General features: G+C 49.2%; 1 protein-coding gene across 1 annotated transcript in view; it reads left to right on the plus strand.

Moving 5' to 3' along the window:
- DYNC1H1 (dynein cytoplasmic 1 heavy chain 1) overlaps positions 1–12,102 on the plus strand; it is a 1,654,074-nt gene that overhangs the window by 45,808 nt on the left and 1,596,164 nt on the right. Inside the window, exon 3 of the mRNA XM_086937823.1 lies at positions 9,607–9,780. Within this exon, the coding sequence (XP_086793949.1) occupies positions 9,607–9,780 (174 nt within the window). The remainder of the gene's footprint in view (positions 1–9,606; positions 9,781–12,102) is intronic.

The following is a 12,102-nucleotide window of genomic DNA, read 5'->3' on the forward strand; positions in this document are numbered from 1 at the left end:
GGGATGGTCTCGGAGGACGCACAGATAGCCGAGGCCTTCCGCCGTTTTTATGCCGACTTGTATACAGGTGAGGGCCTGATGGCGCAGGAGACGGAGGACTACCTAGACTCGGTCACCCTCCCGTCCCTAGCACCGTCCCAAACGGAATATCTGGAGAGGGAGATCCGGACTGAGGAGGTTATTGCTGCCATCTCTAAGCTTAAACACGGTAAGGCCCCTGGCCCAGATGACTCTTTCCCCAAAACGCTCCCGTGACGCGGCCGGGGGTTCGGGCACCGCCCACGCGGCGCGTCCAGCTCCACACCCTCCGGTCCCTGAGCGAGACGCGACGCCGGAGGAGATGGAGCGCTTCCTCATGGCCATGAGGTCCCTCTCTCCTCCGGCGGGCCCCGCGGCGCCTTCGGGCCCAGCGGACCCGTCTGGGGCCCCTAGCGGGTTGGGGGCTTCGGCCCCGACGCCGTCGAGTGCTTCGGCCCGACGGCGCCGCAGGACCCCACTGGATCTGCTTCGGGATCCGGGTCGTTGCTGGTGGACCTTATGACCCCCCCCCCCCCCCCGGCGTCGGTCCGTCAGGTGTCACCTCCTGCGCTGTCCTCGGGCGGCACCATCCCCGATGCCTCCCTCACTCCGGTTCCGGCATCGGAACGGCGCCGCTGGACGCCTCTTTCGACGCCGCTTGGGAAGTTTAGCTTCTGTGAACCGGCCTCATCGTTTGACGACCCTGACTATCAGGGGATTGGTGACGAGGAGTATTGGGAGTGGTCTGAGGACCCTCTGACCCGAGAGTGTCAGCCTCAAGAGGACTGGACAGGTGGACTTGGGGATGCCTGTGGTCTGGACACCTCACCAGACACTGGTTTTGTCTCTCCTCCTACCGTGGCTTCGGAGGAGGGGGAAACCTACAGTGTGGTGTTGAGGGCAGCCAAGGCCTTGGGCCTTGAGCTCCCCGTCGCGGCCGTGAGGACTAACCTCCTCACTGAGGTCCTTAAACCGCAGTCATGCTCGGCCGAGCCTCTGCTGCCGTTTTAATGAGGCCTTGTCCGATGTTCTTTTGGGCACTTGGTCCAGGCCCGCTACGGGTTAGCCCGTAGATAGGAACGTGGCCCCGGGCGGCCCATGTTTCCTGTCCACCCACCCCGAGAGCCTGGTCATCCAGGCATCCAATTCCCAGACCGCATTCCCGTCTGCTCCGCCGGACAGGGAATCCAAGAGGTACGAGCAGTACAGTAAAAAGATCTTCTCCTCCCTTAGTCTGGGACTGTGGTCTTCCAACACGGCATGCCTCTTGGGCCGCTACACCCACTCTCTGTGGGATACGGTTGCGGAAGTGCTGCCAGTGTCCTTTGGAGATATGGGCCAAACTCGACCAAGCCCTTGTGGAGTGCCGGGATGCAGCCAAATATTCTATCCGGTGTGGGCTGGATACCACCGACTCACTATGTAGAGCGATGGCAACGACGTTGGCGATTAGACGCCACGCCTGGTTGAGGTCCGCCAACTTTTCGGCCGATGTCCAAAACACACTGATGGACATGCTGTTTGATGGCCGTCGCCTTTTTGGCGACAAGGCAGACCATGCGCCTGAGCACTTTAAGGACTCCAGGGCTACGGCCAAGTCCTTGGGCCTCTCGGCCCCGCGCCAGCAAACGGGTGCCTTTCGCTCCTTTCGTGGCCAAGGACGGGGCACCCCCACACGTGCTGCCAGCCACACGCAGCAGACTAACATCCAGCGCTGTGGCGGCTGTGGAAATCGCCGTGGAGGCGGTCGGGGACAACGGTGAGGCCAGTGCACCCCCTCCCCCCCGCAGCATCCGCCTCTAAACCCTCCTAGTCCGTGCTTTTCGGCCTTCCGCAGGAGGAAGTTTTGGCCCTCTTGGCCAAGGGGGCCATCAAGCGCGTTCCTGGGCCAGAAGTAGGACGTTGTTGCTACTCCCACTACTATCTGGTACCCAAGAAGGGCAAAGGGGGCCTACACCCTATCTTGGATCAACAGCTTCCTCCGGAAGGAGAAGTACAAGATGCTGACTCTGGCTCAGGTCTTAGCTGGCCTGGACCCAGGAGACTGGATGGTAGCGTTGGACTTCGCTTATTTCCACATCCCCGTCCTGCCGGCCCACCGGCGTTACCTGCGGTTCACGGTAGGCCACGAGCACTTTCAGTTTACCGTGCTCCCCTTCGGCCTTACAAGCACCCCACGGGTGTTCACAAAGGTGATGGCGGTGGTCGCAGCTCATCTGCACAGGTTATGGGTTTCAGTCTTCCTCTACCTCGACGACTGGTTGTTGAAGGCAGGCTCGCCCCAGACAGTCGTCAGCCACCTTCAGACGACGGCAGACCACTTGCACCAGCTAGGGTTCTCCATCAATGTGCTGAAGTTACACCTGTGCCCCTCTCAGAAGCTCCTTTTCATCGGAGCGGTTCTCGACTTGGCACAGTTTCTGGTTTACCCACCCAAACAGCGGGTTCGGGATATACAGGCTCTGATTCCAAACTTTCAGCCTTTATCCCGAGTTTCGGTGAGTTTGACGCTGCGGCTTCTGGGGCTGATGGCTTCCTGCATCCTTCTGGTGCATCACGCCCGTTGGCGGATGTGGGCTCTGCAGTGGGACCTGAAGTTTCAGTGGGCCCAGCATCAGGGCAACCTGTGCGACCATGTCCTGATCTCGGAGGGCACTGCGAGACAGCTGCAGTGGTGGCTCACGGACCGCGATTGGGTCAGCGGCAGATCCCTCTCCCTTCCCCAACTGGAGCACGTAGTTGTGACGGACGCGTCCCTCCAGGGCTGGGGAGGCCACATGGGAGAGGCAGAGATCAGAGGCCTCTTGTCTCCGGCGGAGTCCTGGTTCTATATCAACCTTTTGGAGCTGTGGGCGATTCGTCTAGCACTGAAGGCATTCCTCCCCTCTGTCCGAGGGAGTGTAGTGCAGGTGTTCACGGACAACACCACCGCCATGTGGTACTGCAACAAACAGGGCGGGGTAGGGTCGTGGACCCTATGCCAGGAGGCTCTGCGCCTTTGGCAGTGGCTGGAACATCAGGGTGTGACCCTGCTGGTTCAACACCTGGCAGGTTCTCTGAACGCCAGGGCGGACAAACTCAGCTGCCGGTGCATGATGGATCACGAATGGCGTCTCAACTCGGACGTGGCGCAAGTCCTCTTTCAGCAGTGGGGAGAGCCTTGGTTAGATCTATTCGCCTCCGAAGAGAACGCGCAATGTCATCAGTTCTGCGTGTTGGAATTTCCAAGGCGGCACTCGCTCGGAGACGCTTTTCGTCATGAGTGGAGTTGCGGTCTGTTGTACGCCTTTCCGCCTATACCACTTCTGCCCAGAGTGCTGAAGAAGATCAAGCGCGACCGGGCACAAGTCATCCTTGTGGCTCCAGACTGGGCACGAAGGTACTGGTATCCCGAGCTACTCAGTATGTCAGTCGATCTCCGGGTTCGTCTGCCTCTTCAGGAGGACCTTCTGTCGCAGCAGCAGGGGATGGTCCTCCACCCGAACCTGTCCAGTCTCCACCTCCATGCTTGGAGATTGAGCGGCGACAGTTGAGGCCATTTGACTTGCCTCCTGAAGTCTGTAATGTCATTCTGGCATCCAGGCGTCCCTCCACAATGTCGATATATGCCTGCAGGTGGAACAGATTTGTGGCATGGTGCACAGCAAAGGCTGTGGATCCTCTCTCTGCCCCTCTTTCTGAGGTTTTTCTGTTTCTTCTTTCTCTTGCCCAGCAGGGCTCTGCTCTGGGCACTATCAAGGGCTACCTTTCTGCTCTTTCAGCTTTTTTGTGGCTGCCTGATCAACCTTCTTTGTTCAAGTCCCCTATTGTTAATCGATTCCTGAAAGGCATCACACATACGTTCCCTCCTGTTCCCTTTGTGATGCCTCAGTGGGACTTAAACTTGATTCTTACTTTTCTGATGTGCACTCCCTTCGAGCCACTTCACAACTGTCCTCTCCGCCTTCTTACTTTGAAGACTGCCTTCCTGGTAGCCATCACCTCTGCCAGGAGAGTGAGTGAGCTCCAGGCTCTATCCTGTAAACCTCCTTTCCTTTCGGCCCATTCGGACAAGGTTGTGTTGCGGACAAGGCCCTCTTTCCTGCCCGAGGTAGTCACAGCCTTCCACATCGGGCAATCCATCACCTTGCCCACTTTCTTTCCGCCTCCGCATCCCTCGAGAGAGAGGAAGAGAGACTCCACCGCCTGGACCCAAAACGTGCGCTCTCTTACTATCTAGATCGCACACGCCAGTTCCGGGTGGATGGCCAGCTCTTTGTTGGTTACGTGGGCGCCAAGAAGGGAAAGGCGGTACACAAGCGGACCATCTCGCGGTGGATCATCTTGTGTATCCAGGCGTGCTACTCCTTGGCTAAGAAGAAACCCCCTGTTGGGCTGAGGACTCATTCCACTCGAGCCACGGCGACTACCACTGCCCTGGGCCGAGGAGTACCCTTGCAGGACATTTGCCAGGCAGCTACGTGGGCCTTGCTGCACACGTTTGCAAGACATTATTGCCTGGACAGCCAAGTCCGGAGGGATGGCTTCTTTGGCTGTTCCGTCCTCCAGGACTTTCTGGTGTGAATATTGGTTCGCAGACCCACCACCGGGATTGGTATTGCTGCAGTATCTATTCTAAGGTAAGGAATCTATCACTAACGTGTCTCTTTCAGATGCACAAGTTACTACTTGTGTAACGATATATCTGTAAGAGACATTAGTTAGTGATAGATTCTTTACTGACCCACCCATCCTCCCCGTTCTGTGAACCGATATCTAGGGTTAAGGTCATCCGATTTCAGGGCCCTAGTTTCAAGGCACCAGTGTTGGTTTTTAGCATAGCTCTGCGTTTCTGGCACGGAAAAGCTGTGTTTTAAGAACTGACGTCAGCACGCGGAGGCGGCGTCTAAGTACTCCGACGTCATCACGACGACGGACGCGGAGCCGCAGACCGACGCGCAAGGGTACTGCTACGCAAAAAATTTCCGGATCCAGTCTGATGCCTGGGGATATTCTAAGGTAAGGAATCTATCACTAACTAATGTCTCTTACAGATATATCGTTACACAAGTAGTAACTTGTGCGTTAGTGACATCTGTAAGATATTATGTGGACACATCCGGTACTACACACAATCCTGCTTATGAGGGCGGGTAGACACCTAATTACCTTGCTCTATAAGGCCATCTAGGAACTGATTCTTAAGCCACTACACGCATTGAGTCAGACGTGGGAAAACGAATTGGGAAGGGCATTTAATGCTAAGGAATGGGAGAAGGCTCTGGAGTATCCCAAAAAGGTTTCCAGAAACGCGATTCAAAAACATACAATTCAACATTCTCCATAGAGCATACCTCGCCACAGCGCCTCAATCGTTTTTATCCAGACACTCACTTTGCATGTCCCCACTGTCAGACCCCTGAGGTATGTTTCAAACCTATGTTTTGGGATTGTCCCACTATGCAGCAGTACTGGAATAAAATACACCAGACACTCTGAGCAACGGCAAACATCACGAACATCACCACAGGGGAAGCCTGCGTCCTTGGGATTTCCGTAGACGAAAGTCTGAAAAAGTGCAGCGCCGCTTCGCATCCCTAGCTATTCACTTGGCAAAGACGGGACTGGCTATGTAATTGCGAGCCCCGGAGGGACCTCTGGAAGCAGCCTGCTTGGGTGCAGTGAAAAAATGGGGTACAGCAGAAGAGGTATTAAGGGATGAGGAAGTGAAAGGAACGTGTAAACACCCCATATCTCTGGAATATGCCCGGATGCTGCATCAAATCAAGCACGAAACCGCACAAGCGGAATCACCAGGGGCCTCTCAGCCCCAGACGCCATACCTTTCCCCAATTGGACCAGCAGAAGTAATTAATAGACAAGACTCTGGCGTCTAGAGCGGACGCCCCATCAAGAACACTGCAGTTACCCCATAGACCAAGCCTGGACTGTCCACAGAGGCCCCCTCCAAATACACGCAATTATGAGGTAAAGTCACATTATAACCAACCGCACAGCGGACCGCAGCGATGCGTATTGCCACAATCGCCTAATAATCTCCCCTGTTCACCCCCACAGTTCATAGTTCTTGCTCCCCATTGGCAGTTCCAAAGCCTTAGATCGTTAAAGGGAACGTATTCACCGCATATTACACTATGTAGTGCCCACATGTTCATATGGGGATAGACATCCCTTCTTGACCACGGGAAACTCTACCCAACCTTGCAATTGTACATGTGTTAATGGGGTAATTGGACCTGCCAAGAAGGTAGCACCCAGAATGTACCATTGAGAGAGGTTAATTAAACCGAGTATGAAAAGCTTTTGTAAATTCGTACATCTGTCGCTATCTTTCTGTTGGGGCACATATATGATGATGTACTATGTCTGTACTATGCTAATCTGTTGTGTGGAATGCTAAAACCTAATAAATAAAAAAGAAATGTGGTCATATTTTATTTTTGTGGTGGATATAGAAAATGGTGATTGCATTAGTTCTGTGTGGTAGAATGGTTATTCATTGAGGCTTTCACACACCAAGAGAGCGGGAGATTTTTTTTGTCCAGTTGCTATCTCCCAAAAACAATAATTCTTAACAATAAGAGCAATTGGGCCATGAAGAAGAAGGCAAAAGAAAAGAGAATAGCAGAGACCAAGAGTACCGGTTGAAACTCACTAGTCTTCCTGGGGTAGCCAAAGATATTGGGGTAGACGTTTCACTCTTATTGTGACATGTTTAATCATCTGCGTCTATCCACAGCCTGGTAGGATGATACCACCAGGGCGTACTCAACCAGAAGGAGGTCTCTGGGAGTTCTTAGATAAAATTAAGCTGGATAAAGCAGGGATCCAGAAAAGACTGCTAGGTAGGGAGTTAAAAAATACTTCACAGTATATCCCAAAGAAAGTCTTTTATTAGTAGGGTACTGGGGGGTATGATTAAGAATTATAAGTGGAACAAGGTTATAGTTTGAGAGTTATTACTCATTTAACCTTGATTCAACCGAATGCCAGCATGTATCTGCCCTCACAAGTCCAAAACAGATCTGGGGACCTTCTTCAGAGCTAAAGTCCTATCCCTGCTTAAAACGACTGCACATTCAGTGTGTGTGTGTGTGTGTGTGTGTGTGTGTGTGTGTGTGTGTGTGTGTGTGTGTGTGTCTCTCTCTCTCTCGCTGGTGCTGGTGCTTTTCTTCATGGCTCAGTTGCCCTTTTGTGGGTAAATATTCAATGAGGTTGAATATAAGGTGCTTTTATTTGACTAGAATTGTACTTTGAGCTTGATGGATGGAGCTTTATGGAGAGTTAAAAGCATAGAAAATGAGGCAAGAAAGAGGATGATGTTAAAGTGGGTACTTATAGACCCGACTGAATGGGTTAAAGTCTGGCAGGTAATAGCAACTTTATATTTTATGGCCTTGTATCATGCAAGTGTTGAGTGATGCTGTTGGAAATGGCCTTTAAGAATACTGACAGAAGCAAGAGTGTAATATATATGCAAAACGATTTCATGAACACTTCAATCGGCGTATAGGGAAAATAATGGTTGTGTCATGCGGGATAATTTGAACAGGAAATTGATGCACTGGAAATAATCTTGTCTCTGGTTAAGAGTATTCAACTTTGTAAGATGAAAGACATTGTTAGTGTTTGAAAAAAGGTTGGATGCAACATAATGACACAATCTGAAAGTAATGTAGTCTAACAGCAGACTAGTGTTTTGAAGAAAATGGAGCTTATCAATTTAGTGTCGGACATTTTCCCATGCCTGTTGATGCTGTCCTGAATTTACATATGAGATGGTTCAATTCATGCTTGAAATGAGTGTAGATGTTGTCTGAGTTAGCATGATCTAAATTTTTTATACAGTGGCTCACTATATAAGGAGAGAGGCTATAGAAGATGCTTATAAATGTTCTTTACCTTTAAATAAGTTGTGCTTTTATATATATATATATATATATATATATATATATATATATATATATATATAAAAAATTACTAGTAACCAAGAGATAGAAACTGGGGTAGTTGTAGATTTTAAGAGCATATCACAGCATATTTTTGTTCTGTCCTATTTAGATTTATTTATTTGGTTAGCATCTCAATCTGAAATGCTGTTTAAGGGGGCACATTGTATGTGTTGCATACAACTATGTAAACGAGTATCAGGGGCTGTATAATTTATACTATTCATTGTCCAAATATTGGCCACTGTTCACCCCTAACTGGGTGCGCCTGGCACAGACCAGCACAGTGTGACCTATTACTGTGAATGCACTGATCAGTGTAGATGTGAACATTTACCTCCACCGTAAACAGCGTATTGGTGAAAGGCAAAGTTGCTGGTCCACCTTTCACTGTAGACCAGTGGAGTGATTGACTGTACCCCCCTGCAGGAGTATGCTTTGGGGATCCCTCGCACAAAGCATTGACTGGGCGCTACTTTTGGAGTGCACAGTCCTTGCACCCTTTGACTGTACCTTTGGCTCTGCGCCCATATCTGTAATATGGCACTGGGGCACAGGTAAAGTGTTTACTCATTTGCATGAGGGAATGTTCCTTTGTGATAGCACTAATGTTAAATGTGTGCCAGCATGATCTGCGTTGAATGGGCGACACGTGCATCTGTGAACCCCTTCTATAATACCTTAGGGCGGGGTCAGAGTGGCCATGTGGTCTAGTTGCACCACCATGGTACTCTTTGTAATGCGACCTAAAGATGTACGGCCTAGATTACTTGTTGTAAGACTGTGTGTACGGTGATATTTCCATTACGTTTCACTCCTGACGGTGATCACTATGTACTTTTTCCAAGTAATGGACGTTGTTGGGGGGCAGAGTTAAAAGGGGACATCTGAATATATTTTTGTGGACCACTTTGAAGATATTGTGTCTGTAGGTAGAGTATGCGGGCTCATGGGTCTTGGGTCGGGTTGGGCTTTTCAGTGGAAATGGCGGGGTCTCAGCAGTGTGGCAGTGCTTCGGTTCTCAAGCAGAGGTCATGTTGACATGTTTTTAGGTACACCATCTGCATATGGCAGGGAAGAAAACTAAAAGTGCAAGGGCTAATTTGTATATGAACCTAACAGAAGGCACATTTCTTACATTGCGTCATGAGGTCAAAATGAGTTAGTTAAGGAAAAGTGCACGTTCCCTCCCCAATAACGTCATCCATTATAAAAATGCGAATTTTTTCTATATTTATTGTACTAGTCTCCTCATCGCATTTTAAGCGCTTTTAAACCTTGACATTTAGATTTATTTAGTGCTGAGAGTAAGTTTAAACTGATGGCGACAGCATGGTATTTCATGTGTGACCGAAGTTATCCCTGCCCATACTGTTCATGCCAGATGGCTTGTCTGCTAGAAGTAGGGCCTTGCAAAGTATACCACGTATCTTGGATGTGATGAAGTCTGGTTTTATAACCTCTGCACTGAAGAAAGTGAAAAAATAAATTCAGTCTTTTCGAGGATCCAGCTGTGTAATGGGAGACCTTTGTAACGATTTGGTGTACAAATAACATTGCACCTTTAAAGATTCTGAATGTGCATTGATTCTGTTTACTAATTGCTAATGATACTTTTTGTGCACTCTGTTATTTATAGCTTGGCATTTATTAAACGCACTCCAGTCATTGATGCGGACAAACCCATTTCTGCCCAGTTGCGAGTTCTAACTCTTAGTGAAGATTCCCCATATGAAACCTTGCACTCCTTCATCAGTAATGCTGTTGCTCCATTCTTCAAATCCTATATCCGGGAATCTGGTAAAGCCGACAGGTAAGAATTTGTGTTATTAAGGTGGCATAAGAACTATTTCAAAGTATTTGTGATAGTTTGTTTGTAATGTCCTACTTGAAAGAACACGGATAAAAAAGGGGCAGTGCTCGTGATAGAAATCTTGTTTCCAAAGGCCCTTTTCCCTGCTTCGCACTTGCTCTTGTATATCTTGTGTCAGACTTATTATATAACTTGAGGCCATGAATGGATAATGTTCAGTGATAGAGGTACCAGGAAGCTGGAGTCCCAAGAAGGTGAGATTCCATTTGGGAAAACGCATCAAAATAAAGTCACCTATAATTTGCTCATGGTTCGGGGCACAGGTTATTGTTTTTTAGATTTACAATCAAACAAAGGATCAATGCTGGTTTGAACTTAGAAGTGATAGAATGGATAGGGAACTTATCAAAGCAGGTAGTCTAGCGTGTAAAACAGTTGTCTGCGCTTGCATCCACTGCAACTAGCTGTTCCCCAGATTCAGTTTTAAAGTGTAAATATTGTGCTCATTATTTCCTAAAGTTTCAATTTAAAATGTGTATTTTGGTGTAATTTTAATAGCGCTGTTAGGATAGTTTCACAGTTTCTTTAGTCCATTTTGCAAAAATCTGTGTGCAGCCTGTGGTCACAGGTTAGAGTCATGGTAGAGTGGACTCCACCTTTCATTATCCTACAGCTGATTGAATGACCCATATTGAGTTAGGTTATATATTGCTATCTGTTACTACATCCTGAAGTGTTATTCTGACCTTATCTCGTATTTTGTCCTCCCTCTTTCCTGACTCCCTTTATCCACCCTTGTTCTCTTGGCTGTAGTTCTCTTGAACTCTTGTCTTTTCCTTCTTTCCTCTCCATTTTTCTTCTCACTTGCTCTCCACAAACCAGAAAATCTCAACAGTGCCTCCATCTGCTTCTCTTAGCTTGGTGTTAAATCTGTTTTACTGCATACATAGTTTTGCAAGCCCTTGCGCAGATACAGCTATTACATTCGTCTGACTGCAGAGGTATAGACATTTTTTGACATTTGGACTGTGAGAAGTTGGCCTGGTATATGATGCTCACTAGTTCTAGTGATCACCTTGTACCATGCCAAGCAACCCTTATGATGATCGGTTGTAAGTCAACCTTATAGACCAGTTATCCTAGTGGTAACGTGGCCAAAGCAGTCTTAGGCTAAACTCTGAATGGCATGTGAAGCTAGCTGTATTACCATACACAATCCCCTTGAATACCAAATGAAAGGACACCACACAGATATACATATTGAAAATATATATATATTTATGAACTACAAATATCCCCTGAACTCTTTATGAGCACAGAAGCACACGCGTTAAACAAAACACAGTTTAAAATACACAAGTTGCACAATATGGATGAGCCCTAGGGGGCCACCTAAACCATATACTAAGAAAGTGGTATAAGAGATACCAATCGAAAAGGAAAAAGGCCTAGGGCCTTGGGAATCGCTGGAGCTGATCGGGACTAGCAGTGACTAAGTCGGGAAAGGCCCGCGGGACTCGGGTGCAGTGTTTAAAGTGCACGCACTCACAAATGCAATGTCTATGGTGCGTAAAAGTTATAAAGTTAGTTAGGAACCTTCCGAGTGACCTAGAAAGCTGAAACTTAAGACCCAGACACTAGAGGTGTGTACCAGTGTGGGAACACCGGCGTTGCTGAGTTACCTCACCCACAGGACGCGGGTGCATAGGGTCGAAGTAGTGTCGGGTTTCGTCACGCTGGTCGATGGTGCTTGGAGCTGAAGATGCTGCAGGCGGCTCGATGTGAAGAGTTCCGGTGGATCCAAGGGTGGATATGAAGTTGTGAAGACCTGAAAGCAGAGGGGACAATGTTCAAAGTCACTAGCCAGTGACTACCGTGGAACCAGATTGGAACCAGGCGATGTCGGGTGCAAACAGGCGATGAGGTGTAGCTTCTCTCTGCAGCCACGTGGACACGAGGGGTCGAGGACGTCCAGGAGTCGATCACGAGCTGTCCCACGCAGGCTTCTCGCTGTTGGCGGTGTCGGCAACTTGATTGGAGCAAACAGGCCTTGGCTAATGCAAGCCACGCAGGAATCGAAAAAGGCTTATCACTCGGACCAGCAATGTCCGAGCGGGTGCTCCCTTTTACAGGAGCGAGGGCAAGTCTGGAGCAACCAGACCCGTAGTGTAAGTTGAATGTTTTGTCGCCAAGATGTCCGCTGACCACGTGGCAAGTGGCCGGGATGGCGCGTCGAGTGGCACAATGCAAAAGGGCCCCACGCAGATCGTGGAGATGCTGGGGGGCTGATCTTCGGTGCAAGGGCTGCTCGGTGGTGGGGCT

Source organism: Lissotriton vulgaris, chromosome 9, assembly GCF_964263255.1.
Source record: "Lissotriton vulgaris chromosome 9, aLisVul1.2, whole genome shotgun sequence".
Lineage (NCBI taxonomy): Eukaryota > Metazoa > Chordata > Amphibia > Caudata > Salamandridae > Lissotriton > Lissotriton vulgaris.